This window comes from Diabrotica virgifera, chromosome 7 (assembly GCF_917563875.1).
Source record: "Diabrotica virgifera virgifera chromosome 7, PGI_DIABVI_V3a".
Classification (NCBI taxonomy): Eukaryota; Metazoa; Arthropoda; class Insecta; order Coleoptera; family Chrysomelidae; genus Diabrotica; species Diabrotica virgifera.
This window is the reverse complement of record NC_065449.1, coordinates 42252991-42278351: the sequence shown is the minus strand read 5'-3', so window position 1 is coordinate 42278351 and position 25361 is coordinate 42252991. Positions and strand designations below refer to the sequence as shown.

General features: G+C 32.3%; 1 protein-coding gene across 1 annotated transcript; it reads left to right on the top strand.

Moving 5' to 3' along the window:
- Positions 1–15724: 15724 nt before the first annotated feature.
- LOC114333497 (leucine-rich repeat-containing G-protein coupled receptor 4-like) lies at positions 15725–22255 on the top strand. Its single transcript, XM_028283385.2, has 2 exons — positions 15725–15866; positions 21424–22255. Exons 1-2 carry the CDS (start codon positions 15841–15843, stop codon positions 22142–22144), a joined length of 747 nt encoding a protein of 248 aa, XP_028139186.2. The 5' UTR covers positions 15725–15840; the 3' UTR covers positions 22145–22255.
- The last annotated feature ends 3106 nt before the right edge of the window (positions 22256–25361 follow it).

The following is a 25361-nucleotide window of genomic DNA, read 5'->3' as shown; positions in this document are numbered from 1 at the left end:
GACTAAAACACGCTGAATTTAAACTTTCACGTTACAAACGATCTAAAACGTTGAAAACTGCTTCTGTTCGAGGACTCAAGTAAGTTTCTAGAAATTAAACAACTTAAGATACAAATTCCACTCACGTCTTTCTTCGTGAAAGCATTTTCCCTGACATGAGTTCATTTGTAATGTGATAATTTAAGTTTAGCGTGTTTTAGGCATATTTCAAATGCCTCATAGTGGTTGCGAAAACTCAAAATCGACATATCATGACAAATGTTTAAGACTGTGCTCTACTATAATAATGGAAACTCCATAGCGACCAGTGAATGAAGATAATAAATTATATGGATCTCATGAGAATCTTAAAAAATGGCAAAAATCGCATAACATTTATCTATTTAACAATTATATAGAAACTGACTTCATTTTCTCAAAATGCAACAATTGGATATCAAAGCTGCAAATTTTTTTGTATTTAAAACGTATTTTTATTTTTGGTAATAGGACACTCTGATCAAAAGATATCGAATTTTTACCATAGATTTGATACAAATTATATTTAAAAAATTGAGTTCGCGCGCTTAACTGACATTCAAAATCGCCGGTCGCTTCAAGCGTTGTTTCCAAACGAATGATTAATTCTGCACAAAAAATGCTAACAAAAATTTTTGTACAAAATCTGAGCTACATTTGTTGTTTGAAACATTTCTTGTATACGACATAAACATATTTTTGGTAATATGAAGTTTTCGGTTTCCCCCTCTACGAGGGGTGGTTTTAGGAGGAAGCCCGGAGGTAGGAGTGGCAAACAGGTTTGCATCTTTTTGGGGTCCCAAAATTGATATTCTTAGCAAAAAACAGCTTGTTCGTAAGATTTTTAGGGGTCAAATCTGATTTTTAGAGGTCGATTGGACTAATAATACTCTGACAATTGTTTTAAATTTTTTCAAAATTTTGGAATGTGTTTAATTCGTAGAACAATTTTAACATTTGTTTTTAATACACATTTCAGTCCTCTACAATTAGTTTCTCACGACTTTTGATTTAAAATATTTAGGGAAGCAGGAATTCAACAGTTTAGAATTCCCCATTGTTTCTTATGACCCGTTTGACTATTCAACACCCGGTATATTTGTTTGTGTATGTGTATGTCTGTTTGTATATGTGTGAGTGTGTATACAAATCATATATATAATCACACATATTAAAATATATGAAAATCTGATTTTACACATTAAGACAAATAAAAAAAAAGGGAAAATAAATAGAAAAAATTTTCTTTTACGCATGCGCAAAAAGTGCCCCGTAGCGGATTTTAATTTTGACGTATTTTTGGTCTACAAGGGATACTGCTAGCATAACAGCAAAAAAAATAGGGGGTTCGATCAACTTTTATTTAGATTTTCTCTTGAACACCGTGTGCTATCAGAAATTTTTTATAGATTTTTCCGTCTGGTTTATTATGATTCGTTACTATAATCCGTTCAACTTAGACATCAAAATGCTTGGCAAATAACAAAAATTGCCGGAGAGCCAAATTTTGGTGGAGAGCTTGGGTATACCATAACAAATAAAGTGTAAAAAGTCCCCATCGATCCCATGTGTGCGTCAAAACTTATTCGGAGTCAAAGGTCAAAATTTGAGATTTTTTGGATTTTTTTCGAAAACGGTAAGTTTATCAAAAAAAACCTTAAACCAAAGTTGTAGATCTTAAAATTCTCTACAAAAATAGTCCTTACTATTTTTTTCCTAAGAGTTGCCATTCCTGAGATATCGCGATTCAAAGAGTCACATTATACATGATATGCACACGTTTCCACACCACCTGTGAGGTAGTGTACTCGGCGCGTTTTTTTACCGTGGTTTCCCCTGTAGGCCTACTCCACTAACTGTTTTGACAATTTTAGGATAATTTAAGGAAACAATAGCGGTCAAGTTCTAGATATTATCTTATTATTGATATTGATTATTGATATTGCTATTGATAATTAGGTTAACTATTGTTTTGATTTCTTTAGATATTTTAGTCAGATTCATATTCTTGAAAGTCTACTTCAACAGTCAAGTCTTCTTCGATTTCATCTTCTTCCTCTTCCTCTTGCTGGATGTTCAAAAATTGTTCAAATGTGACTGAGTCATTGGTCTCTTCATTAAAATCACAGGAGTCTTCCTCTGTTGTACTAAACTGGACATTTGAGCAAGACTGACCTTGGCAGTTGGTACACACTAGAGAACACAGCAACCCGACTTTTTTACATCCACATTTGGCACTACAACCTTTTTTGCAATTGCAAAAAATAGTGTTAAGGAGTTTTTCTGGAGCAGGTGGGAGTAAGATTTTAATCGGTTCCAGAGTATTATCTATTAAATATAGTATTATCTATTAATTTCCAACCCCAGTCTTCTGAATTCAGTTCATTGCCTAGCCATGTTTGAACTTGATAATATACTTGATACAAATGTTGAAAAGCAGATGCTGATGCTGGAGGAAGACATGATAGTTGTACTTGTTTCTTGTTTCGCGTATTTTTTACAAAAGTTAATTATCGGTATTTATCAAGACAAATAATTTTTTTTGGAGCTCCATAAACCGCAAGAAGAAAGCAAATTCCTTCCGTAATTATTGTTTGCGGTGTAGAATCAAGGTCTGTAAAAACTTTACAGCAGTCTGTCAAATCTTTTTTTTTTTCGAATAATTTAAGTACTGACGTTTTGCCCCTTCTGTACATTGCGGACGTAGTGTCGCAGCCGGTTATCGCATGTAAAAATAAAATGTACTTTTGGTATTTGGGATAAGCCGATAAACTATTCGAAGAATATATCTCTGTTCGCTGTTGATATTTACGGAAGAAATTCGCTTTCTTCTTGCGGTTTATGGAGCTCCAAAAAAAATTATTTGTCTTGATAAATACCGATACTTAACTTTTGTAAAAAATACGCGAAACAAGAAACAAGTACAACTATCATGTCTTCCTCCAACATCAGCATCTGCTTTTCAACATTTGTATCGAGTATATTATCAAGTTCAAACATGGCTAGGCAATGAACTGAATCCAGAAGACTGGCGTTGGAAATTAATAGATAATACTCTGGAACCGATTAAAACCTTACTCCCACCTGCTCCAGAAAAACTCCTTAACACTATTTTTTGCAATTGCAAAAAAGGTTGTAGTGCCAAATGTGGATGTAAAAAAGTCGGGTTGCTGTGTTCTCTAGTGTGTACCAACTGCCAAGGTCAGTCTTGCTCAAATGTCCAGTTTAGTACAACAGAGGAAGACTCATGTGATTTTAATGAAGAGACCAATGACTCAGTCGCATTTGAACAATTTTTGAACATCCAGCAAGAGGAAGAGGAAGAAGATGAAATCGAAGAAGACTTGACTGTTGAAGTAGACTTTCAAGAATATGAATCTGATTAAAATATCTAAAGAAATCAAAACAATAGTTAACCTAATAATCAATAGCAATATCAATAATCAATATCAATATTAAGGTAATATCTAGAACTTGACCGGTATTGTTTCCTTAGATTATCCTAAAATTGTCAAAACAGTTAGTGGAGAAGGCCTACATGGGAAACCACGGTAAAAAAAAAAACGCGCCGAGTACACTACCTCACAGGTGGTGTGGAAACGTGTCATATCATGTATAATGTGACTCTTTGAATCGCGATATCTCAGGAATGGCAACTCTTAGGAAAAAAATAGTAAGGACTATTTTTGTAGAGAATTTTAAGATCTACAACTTTGGTTTAAGGTTTTTTTTGATAAAACTTACCGTTTTCGAAAAAAATCCAAAATTTTGACTTTTGACCCCGAATAACTTTTGACGCACACATGGGATCGATGGGGACTTTTTAAATTTTATTTGGTATGGTATACCCTAGCTCTCCACCAAAATTTGGCTCTCCGGCAATTTTTGTTATTTGAAATGTCTATATAGACCGAGTTACTATAGCCACATAGTTATGTTATCCCTTTGCTCTGCTGTCTGCCTATAAAGCAGATATTAAAATTGAATTATACTAACAAAACTATTTTTATTTTTAGATGTTTACTATTAATTAACCATGTACGTGGTTCATTTATCTATGGTCAACCGTGCACAGAAAAAAATACAGCTTACTTACAAGTTGGAACATGGAGAATACCAGAAAACCGAACCTACTGCGTTGATGTCACTGGGTTCAAGAAAAACATGCACTCGAGGATTAACCTGAGCAAATACAAAGAATTTTTTGACGCAGTCCAGTTAACAGATACCCTTTACTCAGACCAATGCAATTTAACCAGATTTCCAATAGTTATTGTAAAATCGTTGCCAAATGTTGAGCTGGTTGATCTTTCGATTAATGTCATCCATAGACTACCTACCAAACTGGATAAATATGCTCCAAATATAAAAAAGCTTCTTCTGTCAGATAACCGAGTTTTCGTACCAAGGAGAGGACCTTTGTTATCTTCTAAAACTCTAGAAACTTTAAGCTTAAGTAATAATCAAATTAATAAAGTATATAAGTCAACTTTTAAAAAGTTACCTAACTTACAGGTATTGTATCTAGATAACAATAACCTTCAAACTCTTGAGCCCATATTTGGGACTGTACAAAATTTACAATTTTTACATGTAGGACGTAATTATCTGACAAGTTTACCTCCAAAGGAGGAGATATCTCATTCCTTAAAACGCTATATAACAAAGTCACAAAAGGAGTTAAGACAATAGTGATTAGAATTAATAAGTTTAGTTTTTAGATAATAAAATTTAACAAAAAATACATCTTTGTTTAAAAATTGGCTCCTCCTGATTTCCAATATCCCTATTATGTGTTCAGAGGAAAATAATGACCCGTATCGTACTTAATAGAATGAACAATAAAATGGACCAAAGAATAAGTCCAAATCAAGTTGGACTACGAGCAAATATTTTAGGTAATGTATTATACAGAGTGAGTTTTATGTATGGAAACACTCAATTTTCTCAAAAACGGCGTACACGATTTTTATAGATTTTGGTAAGTATGGGTTTTCTAATGCGGCCGATATTATAGTGCTAATTACATTGTTGTCATATTTTCCGTTTTTCTGGAAATCTAATGAACTTTCTTATTTCAAATGGAACACCCTGTATATTTTTTGTGTTTTGAAGTCCCTAAGAAATACTGATAATTTTTATGTTATATGCCCTATACCTAAATATAGTATGTTCGCTAAACTCAGACGCAACTTTCTAGATAGTTTAGTCGGTAATTTTGCAAATTTTAGTAAAATTGGCAAAAAATAATTACTAAATAGTTAATAATCACTAAATAGTTAGTAATTTTGCCAATTTTTGCAAAATTGGCAAAAAACAAAAAAATTATCGACTAAAATATCTGGCCAGTTGCGTCTGAGTTTAGCGAACCGACTATACCATAATTTCGGAGTTATTGCTACATTTATTCAAAAAAAAAAATTAAACAAATTATAAAAATCAATTTTTTTGACCCGGGTAAACACTATTTTAGGTTGTTTGGATCATGGGGAACAAAAAAGATCTGTTATAATTTTTCTCTAAAATTAATCGTTTCCGAGTTATAAACAATTTAAAACTGAAAAAAATCGAATAATGACGATTTTCACGGTTCAAGAACACAAATAAACAATTTTATTTTTGAAACTGCGAAGTACACAAATTTAACCTCAAGCCTTAATTTATGAGATACCGATAAGTAATTTAAGATTGTTTCATTTTAAAACATTGTTATTTTAAATGTTAATGCAGCCCGATCGCCCGTCCTCTCATATGCACTTCATTAAAAATCAAAAATCAATATTTTAGAATAAAAAGAGACAAAAAATCTTATGGCAAGCTATCAGAAGACGAGTTGGGCTTGAATTTAGGTGCTTTATAATTTTAAAAATTGTATTTTCTACTTGTGTTTTAGAACCTTAGAAATCGTCATTATTCGATTTTTTCCAGTTCTAAATTGTTTATTACTCGAAAACGATTAACTTTAGAGAAAAATTACAAAAGACCTATTCTGTTCTCAATGATCCAAAGAACCTAAAATAATATCCACCTGGGCCGAGAAAATTAATTTTTATAATTTGTTTAAATTTTTAATTTTTTTTTTAATAAATGTAGTAATAACTCCGAAACTATGGCATTTAGGTATAGGGAATATAACATGAAAAATAATGAGCATTTCTTAAGGACTTCAAAACGCAAAAAATATATAGGATGTTTCATTTGAAATAAGAAAGTTCATTAGTTTTGCAGAAAAACAGAAGATCTGACAACAATGTAATTAGCACTATAATATCGAGCGCATTAGAAAACCCCTACCTACCAAAATCTATAAAAATCGTGCAAGCCGTTTTCGAGATAATTGTTTCCATACATAAAACTCACTCTGTATTGTATTGTATTGTGCAAGTATTGTACTCTGCACGCTCAGAATGACTTATAGAGCAGTCAGTGGAATGGCAAAGTAAACTATTAGACTAAGAGCCGCTATAGGTGAAATTTCTTAATCATTTTAGGCACGACGGGACCCTATAACTTAAATACAGTGGAACCTCGATAAGTCGGCCCCTGATAACCCGGAAGTCCGGCTAACCCGGACCGATTTTCATCAGACAAACATTTCAACAATAAAAATGTATGTATTATGTTAAAACATTTTATCTGTAGCCGCTTCTGGAATGTCTTAAAAATATCGAGTTTCATTGATAAAACTTGGCTTTGACCATAATATAATGTAAAAATGACTCATGGCACACGGCGGCAGAACGTTCATTATCCATTATGGGGCTATCGCAAACAACAGGCACCTTTTATTCCTTTATTTATTTTCAACTGTCTTTTAAAAAATTATTTTTAGAACAATGGTCTTTTAAACTTTAAACAATGAAAGAGCCACTGTTCTTAAATAACATAACATCGCATGGCAGACGAAATTGACACAACCGAAACTGACTGAGTTTTTTTAACTAGAAATGAACAATACTCTATATATACTGTCTATACTACAACTATAATAGGTAAGGTAGATGTGTAATATGCATACATAATTCATGTTGTTTTAATTATAACGGACTTTATCTATATGTATACCGTATTTTATTAATTTTTACAATGCTCTCCGGCTAAACCGGATTTTCGATAACCCGGATCGGCGGCGGTCCCGATTAATCCGAGTTATCGAGGTTCCACTGTAGTAGAACCTAAAAGAAAACGTTTGAGCACTGTGCCGTCACTTTTCAGTGGCGCATGCGTCTACAGTGGCTCATCAAACTTTCCACTTATGGACGGGATACATAAATTAAAAAATACCCTCCCTCATTACCAGAATTTATTTTTTTTTCATTTTTTTAAATTCTATGTGATTAAGACATAAGATTCATCGTAATTTTAACCCACCACCCCCTTCTCCCTGCCCCCACCATCAAAAACTTTATTTTTAAATTTTATTTTTTTTTTGGTGGGATGCAATCAATATTAAAATTTCAAAAAATTCACAAGCATAGTTTAGGCTCTTATAAAACAAGTCTATTTTTTATAGACCTGTAGGTTGAGTGTACATAACCTCAAAAAAAATTAAAATTTTTTTTGGAGAAAAGTATATCACTTTTTTTTGGGGATAGATGCAGATCTAATTTTTTCTTAGTCTTGTGTATTTTCTCAAACACTATATTTCTAATTTTTTTCAGCTTTTTCTGTAACGCTGGTCACCTTCAAAAATCCAAAAAACTGTTTTTTAAGGGGGTTTTGGGGGGTTTGAACGTGTTTTTCTGATTTTTAAATATTCTAAAGGACTCAGTTACTTCAAGTTACATATAACCTATAAAAACAAAATTGATTTGATATATCATGTCTATAAAATAGGGAAAATCCCCCAAAACCCCCCAAAAAACAGTTTTTTGGATTTTTGAAGGTGGGGACCCTTACGGAAAAATCTGAAAAAAATTAAAAATATAGTGTTTGATAAAACACACAAGATTAAGAAAAAATTAGACCTGCAGCTATTCCTCAAAAAAAGTTATACGCTTTTTTGAAAAAAAAATTCCTTTTAATTTTTTGAGGTTATGTACACTCCACCTATGGGTCTATAAAAAATAGGCATGTTTTATAAAAGCCTCAGCTATGCGTGTGAATTTTTTGAAATTTTAAAATTGATTGCATACCACCAAAAAAAAAACGAAAAATGAAGTTTTTGATGGTGGGGGCAGGGGGAAGGGGTGGTGGGTTAAAATTACGCTGAATCCTATGCGTTAATCACATAGAACTTAAAAAAATTAAAAAAATTTAATTCTGTTAGTAAGGGAGGGTAACTTTTAATTTATTTATCCCGTCCATAAGTGGAAAGTTTGATGCGCCACTGTCGACGCATGTGCCACTGAAAAGTGACGGCACAGTGTTCAAACGTTTTCTTTTAGGTTCTACTATTTAAGTTATAGGGTCCCATCGTGCCATCGTGCCATGATTTAGAAATTTAACCTATAGCGGCTCATCTAAACTTCATTGAATTTAGGAGGGCGTTCGATATGCTACATAGAGAAAAATTGTGGGAAATAGTAGAAAGTTATACGATACCGGACAAATTCTGAAGAATGATGAAGTTGTTTTATAAAAACACCACAGCAAAAGTATTATAAGACGGGAATTTAACAGACCAATTGGCATTAACAGCGGTGTAAAACAGAGTTATAATATACTGTCTCTCATTGTGTTTATTATTGTCATGGACTGGCTCATGAGGAAAAGCAGCAATGGTAAAATTGTTAGAAAAACTGAGAAATTAGCCAAAGATGGCAAAAAAGTGTGTATGGAGATTAACATGAATAAAACTGAACTAATAAAGATTAACACAGCAAGAGAAATGGGCGTACAAATAGAAAACTTAAGGGGGAAGTCTACTGTGACAAGGGAAAAAACAGGCCGATTTTCCGGATTTTTTTTAACAAAATATGATTCGTACATTAAATGAAATTAAACCGTCATCTTTTTTATATAATATTCAGTATTTGTAAAAAAATTCAAGTCGAAATATTCAAAATTGTCGCGTGGCACTCCTGCACGCGCAGGTCCGTTTTTTTTAGGTGCCCAAACGGTGTACATGAAATCTCACGTCTGGGTGATCTGAAACAAAAAACAAAATATGGTTATCATCTACATAGTATTGACTCTCGTCTGATGGAGAATTTTTTTGGTATCTTTTTTGTTTAATTGTTATAAACAATAATAACATCAAATTTGGAAAAAAAAATAGAAAATAATTTCAAGAATTTTTTTCGGCGCCAAAATTTTTATCGACAAAATCCTCCGTCAGACGAGAGTCAATACTATGTAAATGATAACCATATTTTTTTTTTGTTTCAGATCACCCAGACGTGAGATTTCATGTACACCGTTTGGGCACCTAAAAAAACGGATCTGCGCTTGAAGGAGTGCAACGACGGCAATTTTGAATATTTCGACTTGAAATTTTTTTTACAAATACTAAATTTATAATAAAGATGACGGTTTAATTTAATATAATGTGCGAGTCATATTTTGTTGGAAAAAAAATGCGGAAAATCGGCCTGTTTTTTCCGTTGTCACAGTAGACTTCCCCAAACTTAACCTAAAATCAGTGGAGTCAAGTATCTTGGAAGCATACTGATCACGACGGGAGGAGCAGAGGAGTATATTCAAACACGAATTGGCAAAGTACAGACAGCATATTGCGTGTTAAATAATATACATAGTGGGCCAAAGAAAAGAGTCCACCTCTATATTTGGCAGTATTTATTAGATTTTAAGAAAAAAGAAACAGGTCGATTTTTGATCTAATGGGGGCACGTTTTTACGGTGATTACATCTATCATTTGTCAATCCCCTCCCTTCCAGTTCCCTCACCCTTAATTCTGTGCCCGTGCGTAAAGAGAGTTAAGTCCTAAAACATTGTTTTGAGATAAACGCGTTTAAAGTTTGCAATAATATGTTAGGGTTATACTTTTGGAGTTTTTACAAGAATGCATCCCTCAAAATTCTTTTAAATACTTTTGATCAATTGAATATTTATTTCTCTCAATAACATAATCAATAAATAATATAAACAAACCATATAAGTATAATAAAAAAATAATAAACTTTTTCTTACATGGACTTAACACAATTTGCACAAATATCATGAACTTAACTCGCTTTACGCATAACACAAACTATTACAAAAAGCATAAAAAATAATATTTAATAACAATAATAGGGATTCTTAAGACCAAAGTAGCAGGTTTTAATAAATAATAATACATACAAGAACATTTAGCAAGACCAAAACTTTTGTTTATTCATCATAAACCAAGTAAGTAATAATACAAAGTAGATAAGTAAAATAATACAAAAAATAAACAAAAACTGATATGGAAAACAAATCAGTATTTTTTTAAGTTTTATTATTTAGTATTTACATTGTTTCCCTTCTTCCTGACAGTTTGTTTCGTTGATTTATTTTCTTGGCAACTGTCATTTTTTTCATGGTTTTCACATTTTTACTTTCTTTTTTGTCAACTAGTTGCACTATGTCTTCATTTTCTTCAACAGGAATGTCATCAGTGTAGGTATCCTCTGCTTCATTTGAGGTTATTAAGTCTTTATAGAATTGGTGAATTACTGGTGAAATGTATGAAAGCAAGTTGAGGTCATTCTTTGTCTTCTTAGGTATAGGATTTTATCCTGGGTAACGTAAACTAGGGTCCATTTTGCTAATGGTGCCTTTGCCTCTTCTTTAGAAACTAATGCATTGAAACGGTTGATTAAGGTCTAAGTAATTCTTATAGTAAATCATTTCAGCCTCGTTTTTGACAAAATTCAGCCACTGTACATCTCTTCAGCTAAAATTTTTTCCAACAACATCATCTTTTCGCATCTTTCAGCAAAGTCAAACAAGCTATCTCGATTCATCTCCTTCATCACGAAAGGGCGTTTCTTACCAGTGCTTTGTATAACTTCGGCCCAATCATGAGGATGGTGGAAGATCCAATACTAAAAAATTTATGATTAATCTCTTCTATAAGTTAGGAGAAGTTTGCAGGACTACCATACACATAACTGCTACATGAGTATTCTTGTTTTGACCACCACATGTATCTGAGTACATGGTCAAACTTTTTGCAACAGGCTTTAAAGCTTTAGAAATAAATTTGTATACACATAAGCCAACGCCATTAGCACCTCTGCCAGCTACACCTTCATGCCAAAGGTAACAGTAAGTTGTGCCATCACTGCAGTTAAAAATTTATTTACTTTATTCCTTTCTTCTTTAGTTATAAAGGTTTTTCTAAAATTTCCTCTTTCATCCGGTTGGATTATGCCCGAAGAAGATGATCTTTTCTTTTGTATAATAGTTTATAGGTATCTCCGAATTTCTCCAAATAATTTTAGTAAACTAGACAAATCAGCTTTAAAGGTGCGCGGCGTACAGAGAGTTAACGTAAAAACTTATTAGTGTACAGTGTGTTAAGTCGCAAAATGGTGGGACTTAACACACTGAGTCTCCTTGTTTTTAAACAATGTTTAGTGTAAAGAGTGATATGTCCTAAGTTCAGGACTTAACATGCTTTACACAGTTAGGATTGATCGTTTTTCATTTGTGTAAAATGAATATCTCAGTTTAGGAATTAAATTGGACTTGATAAATTATATACACATGTAGATATCAAATTCTAACATACAGATAGTGCATTGACTAATTTCGACCATTTTTGGACTTAACTCATTTTACACACAGAGCACAGAATTTATAAATATGGAATAGAGGTCGTGTGCTACCTCATTTGAAATGTTATTCAATTCTCTATTCAGCAATATTAACATACAGGTTTTACATACAATTATTTATACAGGTTGTCCAAGAAAAATTATTTTCAATTAAATTAATTGACACAAAAAGAAGAATGTATGCAATTTATTTAACTTTAAATACGTTCTACTACTGACAGAAAACAGGGAAAATGTTTATTTGACAAATAAATATTGTTTTTCGCTTAAATTCAATATTCAACCTACAAAGAGGCAGATTGGTGGCAACTTGAACATTGAAATTTAAGCGAAAAGCTATGTTTATTTATCAAAAAAAATTTTTTCCTGTTTTGTGACAGCAGTAGAATGTATTTTGAATTAAGTAAATTACATATTCTTCTTTTTGTGTCAATTAATTTAATTAAAATAATTTTTTCTTGAACACCCTGTATAAAAAATTATGTTAATGTTATTATGTAATTACTAAATAGAAAATTCAATATCCTTTTAAATCAGCTAGCATACGACCCCTATTTCCTATTTAAAAATAAGGGGAAACAGTGTTTATTGATAGTTAATTTATTAGGGAGTTTTTGTTGCTACGTAACGTACGCATCTCCGTATACGTAAAGCAACTAACGTGTCGTAGAGGATGAATGTTAAAATAGGTAGTTTTTGTAACTGCCTTAACGTAACGTAAAGCAAATCGTAATTCAAAAAAATAAAAAAATGTTCACACAATATACAATTAATATACAAATGTAAAAAAAGATAAATGAATAATGAAATTGTATGGTTTTAATTGCTTCTATTTAAATATAAAAATATTATTTTTCCTTAGGTTAAAATTTTTTTATTTTTGTTTATACCTACTTTTTAGTTGTAAATTTTTGTATACCTACATCAGAATTCCAGTAGGTATAATCAAGTATATTCAAATGGGAAATAAGCCACAATTTTACCTAAAAATGATTTTATTAACGTTTCGACGCCCAAGTCGGGTGTCGTTGTCAAAATACAAAATAATACTAAATAAACAAAAATGTTGTTGCTTAGTAAAAAATTCTTCTAATAATTTATTTAATCTGACTCATTTATATCGGCAATTCAGACACGTATTATACATTTTAAAGTAGACGACTTTAAAATGATATTGCCAATATTGATGAGTTGCGCCTGGGACGACTTTAGGTATAATGTAGGTATAATGTAAATAGTGTGGTAATATTTATTTGAAAATTTTACTTAAACTAGGTCATTTGTTTATCTAGTTATTAATTGTGGTGATCACTGTATTTCTTAAATTAATACAAGATTTGTTTGTTTTGCTTTATTAATAGACAACTTAAAAACAATAAAATTTTAAATCTATTATGAAGTTCCAATTTCCAATTACAAACAGAATAATTTTACTCAAATAGACTAAACCAATAACCAATATAACCTTAAAATGTTTATAAACGGATAGTACGCTGATGAAATAATTGATGGATTCGAAAGAGAAAGCAACTACAGAGTGGTGTATACAAACTAACTTGTGGTGACTGTCCGAAAACTTCATCGGTCAAACTAGCAGAACTTTTGACAAACGGATAGCAGAACACAAAAGGGCTTTCAACAATAGAAAAACAGACACTTCTACATACGCACTTCACCTTCTAGATCATAATCATTCTTTCAATGAAGAGTTTCAAATTCTACATATTCAAAATAAAAGCCTTAAGCTATCACTTTTAGAATCAATGGAAATTAATAAATTGAAAAATACAGATATAATTCTGAATGACCACCTTGAGACAAACAGCTCCCCACTCCTCAACCTCTTCAGTTAAAGACTTAAAAAGGCAAACACATTGTAAAATATATCACTTGAGAAAGGCACTTTGCCGAAACAGCTGTAGTAATAACATAGTTGTAATAAATTTTGTGGAAGTATAGAAAACAAACGTTTTTCAGTGTTTTATTGTGAGATAACGCTGATGAAATGTTCATTTGGTAGGTAATCGGGCAAGATCCTCGTGTGAATTCGGTGACTTTCGGCTCGATAGGGATGCGTATGAACCTAACGTACCAGCCCGTAACCTTAGGTAATACGTATCGCGATACGGGAGTTCAACCATTAATGCGCAAGCGTATATGTCAAAAAGATGCGTTACGTTTACGTATTTGTGTGCACAAAAACTCCCTATTATGTATTTATTGTTGTATAAGTTGTTGGCCTCTTTGAAAGAATAGATTGTTGTTAATTGTGAGTTTCAGTTATATGTAGGTAAGTAAGTATATTTTACGTAAAAATATTTCGAATTCTAATGCGAGTATATAAAGTTTTAGGAGGATTTTTTATTCTACAAATATTATCAATAGTTTAACAAAATGGAAAAAGTAAATCAATCGAAAAATAAAGTGAAACCTTCCAAAAAAAAGTCCTTTAAAAACCGTGCCAAAATTTTGCGAAAATCGAAATTTGTTTCGCTTCACAACAAAAAATGATTATTTATTATTGTTTTGTTATTAGATATTTCATGCAAATACCTTTCTAAATACCTATCTTAACATAAAATTTTCACCCATTTTGGTTTATTTTTATAAATATCTATTTATTAATAATAAAATCGTTTTCTATTACTTCCATTTAACGCGACTATGATATTGTCAAAATATTAATCTTAGATAATGTCAGAGATTACTACTATTGCCAAAGTTTATGATACGGTATATTTGTTAGGTATATTTGTTGCTACCTGTTGATCGCTACTGTTTACTCTTAATAACAAAGTCGGAACGTGGTTTAAGCTATCACGACTAGTGGCAATGGACTAAAAAAAGAATGCAAACTTGTAGATAGCGCATTATTTCGAGCTTTTAGGCGTATAAACAATTATTTTGTTATTAACAAAATAACAAAATATTTTGAGTAATCGCGACTAGCCGCGTTCGATCAGCAACCAAAAATACACCAGAGAACACCTTAACACCGGAATGGGACGTTTCGATGCCGCCGGTTCATCGCCGGCCGTTTCGGTGCCGCCGGTTCATCGCCAGTCCATTTCATCGCCGTCGTATCTCGCATTTCCTAGAATTCCTAATTAATACTAAAATTAACTAATAATTGTAACTGTCGAAAATTCGGAAATATATCAGATAGCGACTAATTGACTGGCGATGAATCGGCCGACATCGGCATCGAACTGGCGGCATCGAAACGGCGGCGATGAAACGTCCTAGACCCCTTAACACTATCAATTTCTTTACAGGGCTTCCAATAATACCTGAAAAATACCTAATTTTACCACAATTTTTTAATAACAATTAAACGCACCATATTTGGGCTACCAAAGCTCAAAGTGTGTGTCCTGTGATGACTTATGGTGCCAAAACTTACATTGACAGCTACAACTTCTAAAGTGATGCAAATAGCCTAGAGGAAAATGGAAAGATCAATGCTGAGTATATCGCTTCGTGACCGAATTAGAAATGAAGACTTAAGACGAAGAAAAGGAGTTACCGATGCAATCTCCCTAATTGCCACCCTGAAATGGAACTGGGCCGGACACGTCGCCCGAATCAGTGATATGAGGTGGACGAAGAGCTTACGTAAGTGGAGGCCGAGATTAGACAAAAGAAGTAGAGGAAGACCACCTACTCGTTGGACTGACGATCTCAAGAAAATGTCTACAAATTGGATGCAAAGTGCTCAAAATAGAGCACAATTGACAAAAATGAGGGAGGCCTATGTCCAGCAGTGGACGCAAAGGGCTGGATGATGATGATTTGGGCTTCCAGACCACTTCCATTGGATTCAGCGACCCACAAAACCTATAATACCACCATCAAATCACGGCGATCTAGAATTTTCCACGGGACGCCCTATGCTGCCCCATAGTCTAGTATGGCATTCGAAGTTTGCAAGCGTATTTGCAAAAATCTGTAAAATTAGGGTAAATCAGTTCAAATAAATTACTATAGCAGGTGGAGAGTTTATATCTAAAATAATATTGGTGAAACAATAAACCATAAATTTTATTATTTTATGGTAAATAAATACCCAACCAAGATACAAATGTTCGCAGTAGTTTTTCCAATTTTATTGCTATGAAGTTTCTGGGAGTTTTAATTTCGTAAGTGTTTTTTTTTGAAGATATTATTTCAATCGTATATCCACCCTAACATATTCTAATATTATCAAAAATTAATAACCATTTTCAGCATTTCTTTAGTCTCAGCACCCGTTATGGCTTGCAAATTTTAGAAGCCTCGTAGGTGCAACCAGAGAAGGTTCCCATTGTTTTCAATCTGGAAGGGTGTAGAGCAACATTTTTAATGTTGTTTTTTATGCTATTATATTGAAAACTTAGTCTATTGTAATATTAGGTAAATATATTTGTACATAATGAATTCTACAAAAATACGAGTACCTAGAAAATAAAAAAATAGTTATGAAAGTCCATCTACAATTTCCGGAGATATTAATCGCACCGTATTATTTGTGAAGAATCAATTTCATTTTTTGATTGCACGGATTTTATAATTCTCCACCCTCGGCCCCGAGCCGATTTGGTTATAACTTCATTTTAAAGGTTATATTTTTATTAAAGCTTATATTAACCGCTCTGTCAAAGTTCCAAATTTACTTCATATATTTACTCCATAATTTTTACATATAAACGATACACCTTAATCTTTAAAATGGTGCTAGTTAGGTTGGTTGATTGTTATAAACAAAGTAGCTGTAAATTAAATAAAAAAAGAATGTGTGTGTACTTTGTATGCACGTAAGAAGTTATACTTCTATTATAATTTCAACGAAATAAATATACTTAACAGTTACAATACAAAAAATTAATAATAATTACCAACAATTAACCAAAACTTAACAATGCCAAATATTAAAAAAAAAAGAAAAAAGTATGAATCGTTCGGGATTTGAACCCGCAATCTTGCGATTTCTCGATCACTGGTCCAATGCTCTACCAACCAGGCCATCAAGGCGCATATTACTGACGTTTCAGATATACATAATTACACATCACGGTGACAAGTGAAATATAAAAATAGATGTTTTGTTATTTTACGCCCAAGGAAGACAAATCGAAAGACACAAAATTATAATAAATAATACATTTACTAAAAAACACTAATATACTATTTTAATGGCTTATTTGCGCTGATACATAATTTGAAAGATTAGCAACTAAACGTCATAATGTCTGTGTGCTCATGTGCGCAGATTAATGAAAAATTTTACTCTCAATCGCGCCTAAAGAAGTATAACATAAAAAAGTGGCTAAGTTTGACCCTAATCGATTTAGGCGGATTTATTTTATAAAAATTCAAGGTGTATTTAGTCTACAGTCATTAAACAAAGTTATTCAAATTATTTTTAAGCCAAAATTGTCTCAACTTTAATAAAATGTTTTTGCAATGGCAAAAATAAATTTTATTGATTGTTTTTTTTTAATATGTTAAAAGTATGGGTCTGTTTATTTCGTATGGTACCCGTAGAATCGCTGTATCTTAATTATTTTCTGAGCAATAACATTGCAAGAAATCTCTGTGGGATAAACAAATTGAATAAAATTTAAACTTATTGACGAATCGTTTTAAAATTCTTTGTGCATTATAAGAACTACCTGACGTAATTTTTCATGGAATATCATTGCCCTAAGTTCATATTTGCAAAAGTTATAGCAGATATTTTTTTTTCAAAATTTTTTTCAAATATTTTTTTCAATATTTTTTCAAAATGGCGGAGTTCGGGCAAGCAGTCGAGTGCTGGGAAGACATTTTCCGCATGAGTTAGGAACAATATTTTTTCTAGAGCCGTACGTTTGGAAAAATGCCACAAAAATAGAGGTATATCAATTTTTATTTAGAAGTGAAAATACACCAATTAATTCTTTGACAAGGTTGTCAAAACCAAACTTTCAATATAATGGGTTACCACGACGACGATATTGTTTTCAATGGCGACGATTCAAAACCATTTTAATTGTCTACTGATCTGACTTTTAAATATTAGGTTTGTTCTAGCAAACAGTCAAACTAGTCATAGTCCAGAAAGCCACTGCGCATCCGCTAGGAAAAATATTCTAATTCGGATTTTTTGCACAATCTTACTCAAAAAGGACCCTTTTTAACAAATTTGCAGGTTGCCAGGACCAAAAGTTGGTCAAACATTTTTTAAACGTTTTTTTTTTTTCTAAAATTATTTTTTCTTGCATGGAAAAAAATTTCTTTTACGTTTTTGCATCATTCCAAACAGAAAAGATCTTTAGTGACTTTTCTCTAAAGTTGATATTTTTTGACGTACAAGCGATTAAAAATTGAAAAATTGCGAAATCGGTCATTTTTAACCCTCAAAAACTATGTGAAAGTCTGAAAATTTGAATATTGCCAAGGTAGGTAGATATTCGTTATACATCGATTGACGAAATCCCGAAGAGTTTTTTGCAATACAATATCAAAAACCCCTTTGTTTTTTAATTGCCAATCAAGCGTGCGCAACACTATTTTTCACCGTTGCATGTGTATGCGGTATGGTGCAAATGAAAGGAATAAATTCGTTATTTCATAAGCCGGCGACTTTAAGGAAAAATCCCGAAACAGGTCGATTTTTATTTTTAAGTTATGATATTGTGACATATGGTATACTACTGACGTCATCCATCTGGGCGTGATGACGTAATCGATGATTTTTTTAAATGAGAATAGGGGTCGTGTGCTAGCTCATTTGAAAGGTTCTTTAATTCTCTATTCAGTAATATAAACATTTACATAATTATTTATACAGGGTGTCCAATAATTTAACTTTTTTGTCAATTTGCCAAACGATTTAATTTAATAAAAATTTTTTGGACACTGTATAAATAATTATATACATGTTTATATCACTGAATAGAGAATTGAAGAACCTTTCAAAGCAGCCAGCACACGACCCGTATTCTCATTTAAAAAAATCATCGATTACGTCATCACGCCCAGATGGATGACGTCACTAGTATACTATATATGTCACAATATCATAACTTAAAAATAAAAACCGACCTGTTTTGGGATTTTTCCTTAAAGTCACCGGTTTACGAAATAACGAATTTATTCCTTTCATTTGCACTATACTGTATGCACATGCAACGGTGGAAAAGTGTCGCGCACGCTTGAGTGGCAATTAAAAAACAAAGGGGTTTTTGATACTGTATTGCAAAAAACTCTTCGGGATTTCATCAACTGATGTATAAAGAATATCTATCTACCTTGGCAACATTCAAATTTTCAGTTTTTCACATAGTTTTTGAGGGTTAAAAATGGCGGATTTCGCAATTTTTCAATTTTTAATCGCTTGTACGTCAAAAACTATCAACTTTAGAGAAAAGTCACTAAAAACCTTTTCTGTTTGGAATGATCAAAAAAACCTAAAAAAAAATTTGATCCAAGCAAAAAAAATAATTTTTGGGAAAAAAACAAAAAAAAAACGTTTAAAAAATTTTTGAACAACTTTTGGTCCTGGCAACATGCAAATTTGTTAAAAGGGGTCCTTTTTGAGTAAGATTGTGCAAAAAATCCGAATTAGAATATTTTCCTAGCGGATGCGCAGTGGCTTTCTGGACTATCAGAAACTGTCAGCAAACAGTTGGTCAGTGAGAGAACATAATACAGTCACCAGTGCTATCCCCTCTACTAGCGCTGGTCCGCTATTCGCTGATGGTTTCAAACCGTTTGAGACTGATGCTAGAACAAACCTAATATGTCAAAATAATTTTATTTCATCGAATTATCAGTAGTAATTGCACAAGAGCTCTAAAATTATTGAATTTTTCCCGAGTGACACTTTGACAGTTTTAATTTCACGAGCCGAAGGTGAGTGAAATTATGTCAAAGTGTCACGAGTATTAATTTTAGAGATCGAGTGCAATTTGTTGCGATTATTTCATGAATAAAATTGTTCAACACCAAAATTTTATTGTAATTTATTTATGTAAGTACAAATTAGTACAATTAAACACACAGTTGTTATAAGTATTAATTTGACGGTTGAAAGTCATCACTTTTATAATTTTTAAAACATTAATTTTCATTAATATCACCGAATGTATTTTTTTGTAGCAACGAAGGGCATCTGACGTAATATACTTGACGACGGGAAATCATCAAAAATTATTATCGATTTAATTTAGATTTATGTAGCTTTCTATTGGTCAGAATCTCCTATGAATGAAATAATCGCGCTAATTTCATTAAAACATGAACACAATAATATAAATTTGAAATAAATTAGTGAAATAATATCTAAATATTAGTTTATTGCATGTATCATAATATATTATATTGCCATATTACAAGGTATTTTACTTTCCCGCACGCCGTGCGGGAAAATTTATTTTCACGCACGCCGTGCGGGAAAGTGCCACTTTCGGAAACGAAATGCGTGCGTGAAAGTGGCTCTTTTAGCACGGCCGTAGAAAAAAGTTTTTTTTGAAATGATCTTGTTAGGTTTTTATACTATACAAGAGCTATAAGATTCTGTACATTAAATTCTGTAAGGTCCCTTAGTTTTTAAGTGGGGTGAGTTTAAAGGACTCGAATAAGGCGATGATTGATCGTAAATAGAGGTTGTAAACGGCTATACCTCGCTAAATATTTACTGTAAAGAATTTTAGACTGTAATACTGTCTTAGTTTTAGAACTGAACTACTGCTTTACTGTTAGTACTTGTGTTTTAGAACTGAATATTTATTACTGTAAAGACTGTACTAGCTATTAAAAAAGCTACAATTTAGTGTTGTTAAGTTTTTTTCTTATTTCCAGTATTTTCGGAGATATTTTGAAGAAAAGGGTGAAAAATACGAAATTTCAAAAAATCAATGTATCTTCAAACTCCAATTTTTCTAAAACTGGACATTTTAAATAGGTCGAACTTCTTGGGTATATTCATAAAACGTATACTCTATATTCTATATAAATAGAACTGCAGAAGGGTGAAGATCAATTTTAATTAGGAAGGTAGTTAAGGAGTTACTTCATTGATTTTTTCGCAGAAAAAGGTAGGCACCGACCTTTGATCATAAGTCGCTTAATTTTGATGATTTATGCAACTTTTCTTTTTTTTTGAAAAAATATTATGAAAAAAATAATAAGTTTTTCTCGACAAATTCACGACAATTTCTCGACAATGTTTCAAATTATGCCTTTGACGAAAAAAGCTAACATTTAACATGCGGTATCTCGGTTTGAATTGATCGTAGAAAAATTATAAAAAAGTATTTTTTTTGTATTTCTAAAGGATACAGTTGTGATATGTACAGTTTTTTTGATTAAATGCATATTTTTGGAGTTATTCTCAAAAGACCCTATAAAAAAATCGATTTCGGTTACCCTCAACCGCGAATAACTCGAAAAATATTAGTTTTACGAAAAAAACGTAAAGAAAATTATTTTCTTAGAATTACTTTTTCATCAATTTCCATGGTTAAAATGTAATGAAAAATTCCCACCCCCATAATGGGTGGCAACCACCCCCAAGGTTTTAGCGTACAACGGCATGATATAAAAAATGATCCTTGGGCTATTCCCTACTTTCTGTGAAAATTTCAGTAAATCCATGCTGGACGAAAAAATTGCGAGCCAAAACTCTTCATTTTCTGGCCTAATATGTTTTCGACTAAAATTTATTTTTTGTAGATTCCTACTGCTAATAAAAAAATATGGATGCAGTGACGTTGGGTGGCCTCTGAATATCCCGGTTGATCCAAGACGAATATGTACAAAACTGAATACAGCACTCTTAACAGATGAACACCAGACTCTACCACAAACCCGAGTCCAGTGCGTTTATGTCTCGAATTTTAAGAGTAAAGTGGATGGAAACGCTAATTTAGATCAATATAAAGCCTTTTTTGATGCATCCCAAACAGCTGAGACACTTGAGTCACGTAGTATGAATTTAACAAATGTTCCAGTAAATGTTATATCACGTTTACCAAACCTTCAGGATGTGAATCTTAGTTTTAACAAAATCCATAACTTACCTGAAGACTTATCTAATTATGCTCCTAATATATATTCGCTTACTTTATCGAACAACCAAGTACATGTACCAGATGATGGACCCCTTTTAGTGTCCAACACTCTGCAAAGTTTACAATTAAATGATAATGGAATTAATAAGTTATATGTATCAACGTTTGAAAAGTTACCTAACTTACGCGATTTATTTTTATACTCTAATAACCTACAAGATCTTTCTCCTATATATGGAAAGGTACCCAATTTAAAATATTTAGACGTGGCAGATAACTATATAGATCATTTACCTTCAAAAAGTGATATATCCGAAGCACTAGAAGATTTTGTTACCGAACCGCAAAATGTACGATTTACGGAGTCTACGCCCGTTGCTTGAAATATTATACAGGGGGAGGGTGATTGAAATATCCCAATATATCAATCAATGCTACAATACTATTATTTTGTAATTTGAGAAACTCTCGTTAATAAAATATATTTATTTAAACTGTGTATCTATTAGACTAATGGTAGGGGAGTCCAAGCAGCGATTTTTGCAGTTACTCGAGCGCGTCACATTATCATATGGGAGAAACCTTGTACCCTGTAAATGTACCTCTACCATATATTGGCTCTCAATATAGGGGAGTTCTTTAAGAGGGGACCGAAAAATATCTATTCTTAGAAAAACTCCAAATCGTCAGATTAAGATAAGGTAAGTTAAGTATATTATGCAAAACAGTGAATATTTCAAAAGTCTGACTATTTGAGCGGGGCCTTAGGAAATGGGTGACTCACAAAGCTTCACAAGAAAAAACCGAATATTTCGCGAAGTGAACGGCAGATCGAAAATCTAAAAAATACGTGCTCATTATTTTTCAAAAATCTATCGAATGATACCAAACACGACTTTCCACGGAGAAGGGTGGGGGGTAAATTTAAAATTTTATATACGAATTCCCCGATATTTCGCGAAATGAACATCAGATCGAAAGACTGAAAAATACACTTATTCAATATTTTTGAAAAATCTATCCAATGGCACTAAACACGATCCTCCACGGAAGTGGGGTGGGGGGTTATTTAAAATCTTAAATGGGAGCCTCCATTTTTTATTGCAGATTTGGATTCCTTACTTTAAAATAAGTAACTTTTATTCGAGAAAATTTTTTAAATTATTGATAGATGGAACTATAATAGAAAAAAAACGATTGTTGGAAATGGAAAGTGAAATTGAAGAATGGAAAGTCCCCACTAAAATGGAAAACTTTACTTAACTTTTTTTGGTTTTAGGACCTACTCTTCACAACCCAATAGGTCGCCAAATCGCTCGAGTGAGTGAACCTTTAGCATACTTTCCTCCTCTATTATAAAGAAGGTATGTTTTCACGCTCATGCAACTTGCGCTAATTGACTTGTGCATGCAAACTGAACTGAACGAGTTGGATTTGTTTTCACATTCAAGTCTCGAGCACAAATTTTTCTACATTTTAATTCAGTTCAGATTGTCATTGAGCAGAGATGGTGTTACGGTTTCACTAAATAAATAATAATTACTTACTGCTATTGTTATAAAACTTTATTTTATTTCACAGTAAAATATAAAAATATGAGCAATCAATTAAAATTGTTCTTCTAAATCCTGTTCTCCCATGGTTAAGCACCTAAAACAAAATAATAGTTCGTTAGTATGGTAATATTTTATCTAATATCATTAAATAATATATAATAAAAATAATATACTAATATTTTATCTAGTTGCCAATTTAATTTAAGTAGTAAACTGGTAAATTGTCTCACATAGGTTAGAAACCACGTAGGTGTAGGCCATTTTTGAGAAGAAGATTTAACTACTCCCTCCCAAATCTAGACATTTCTCGCGCCACTTTCTTTTCCAAAAAAATAGGAAGCTGATCATCTTGCACGTTGTGCTAGCGAATTTTTGCGGATCTTTGATAGCTTTCTAGGATGTCAAGATAGACAATTATTGAATTATCTTAAAGGATAAAATAATCAACTGTTGTTGGATTTGTAGTCTACTTGAAATTACCACTAATAAGGCCATACTACACCTCTGGTAAGATAACTTCTATTCTGCCTATAGTTTTAGTTATATCTTTTATTACCTGCTTTTAGGCCTTTTTATTTTTGTCTTCCTTCTACTTCTGTACTCCAACTTGTAAATGCTGCAACTTCATGATCCACAAGTAGATAATTAAATATAGCCTAGGAGACGTAAGCTCGAACTCTTCATACCGTTCCAGGTTATTTACTGTACAGGCAGAACAACAAGGAGCCCTACACTTCATTACCAACAACCAAGTAAGCTCTTTCCATTTTCCTGCGCCAAACAGAAGTAACTAAAACCAAAATAAAGATTCACCAATACACGAATATACTTATCAAAGATAAATATATAAATAAATACTCAATTTAATACTTACTGTGTAAACAAACGTATCGATACGATTTGGGCATTCTATCAGCTCTTGTTTTCTTATATTGTATATATTTATCATATTTAATAGCAATCACAATAATTAAAGTTATATTCTCGCTGGTATTAAGATTCCATCTCGCTGTATATGCATCGTAACATCCATCTTCTTAATTTAATAAATTTTAAACTATCACAGTCCTACATTTTGGTTTTATTTTGTTTTATTAGAGCTCGCTGGTAAATAAACAAACAAACCTCTTTTCAGAACCCATATCGCTAGCAGTTCTGCCTATTAGCAAAACCGTGTAGCAATGGACAACGAAGACTTATTATCAGCATTAGCTGTTGTTTGTTTGATTAAAATGTTAAAAGTGGTAAAAAATAAAAAACCAAGAAGATCGCAGAAGAGTTGAATTAAAAAAAGGACTGGTTACTCTCATATAAATTAATAGTTCAGAGAAATAAGGAAAAAAATAACCTGTTGGTGACACAACCCCCTCCAGGCTGAAACCAAACTTTTTGAGTAGTATGGACATATTATGTATTAATAACCTATATATTTCCTGCAGCCGATTTTGATGACATACATAGTTATAAACAAATGAAAATTAAAAAAACGGTAAATTTTCGCTTTCTTCGTCTGTAACCAAAAAGTTAAGCATTTTAAACAAAGGGTACACCCCGTTAAGATAGGCAAAATGCCTTCACTCCCAGAATTCAATTTTTTTAATTTTTTTACGTTCTTTGCAATTTAAAAATGAGATAACGCGGATTTGCAGCTCGCCGCCCCCCTTACCCCTCCCCCCACAGCCCCCACAGATTTAAAAATTTCAAAAAATTTACGCATGTATCTGAGACTTTTACAAAATATGTCCATTTTTTATGGGCCTGTAGGTCGAGTGTACATAACCTCAAATTTTTTTTAAACTTTTTTAAAGCTTATAACTTTTTCTTGGAGGGGGCTACAGGTCCATTTTTTTTTGCATTTTATGTATATTATCAAAAGCTATCTCTCTGATTTTATTCAGGTTTTTTCGTTAGCTGCGCCATCTTGAAAAATCCGGAAAACTGTTTTTTTATGGGGTTTTTGGTGATTTTGTCCATTTTACAGACTGCAACATAGATCAACTCAAGGTTTTGTTAATAGATTATGTAGAATTTGAAATAACTGAGT

Bases quoted from the DNA above. Each gene is read 5' to 3' on its own strand.
- LOC114333497 (XM_028283385.2), top strand. From the start codon at position 15,841: ATGAAGTTTCTGGGAGTTTTAATTTC. The intron at 15,867-21,423 runs GTAAGTGTTTTT...TATTTTTTGTAG, and splicing joins TTTCTGGGAGTTTTAATTTC to ATTCCTACTGCTAATAAAAA.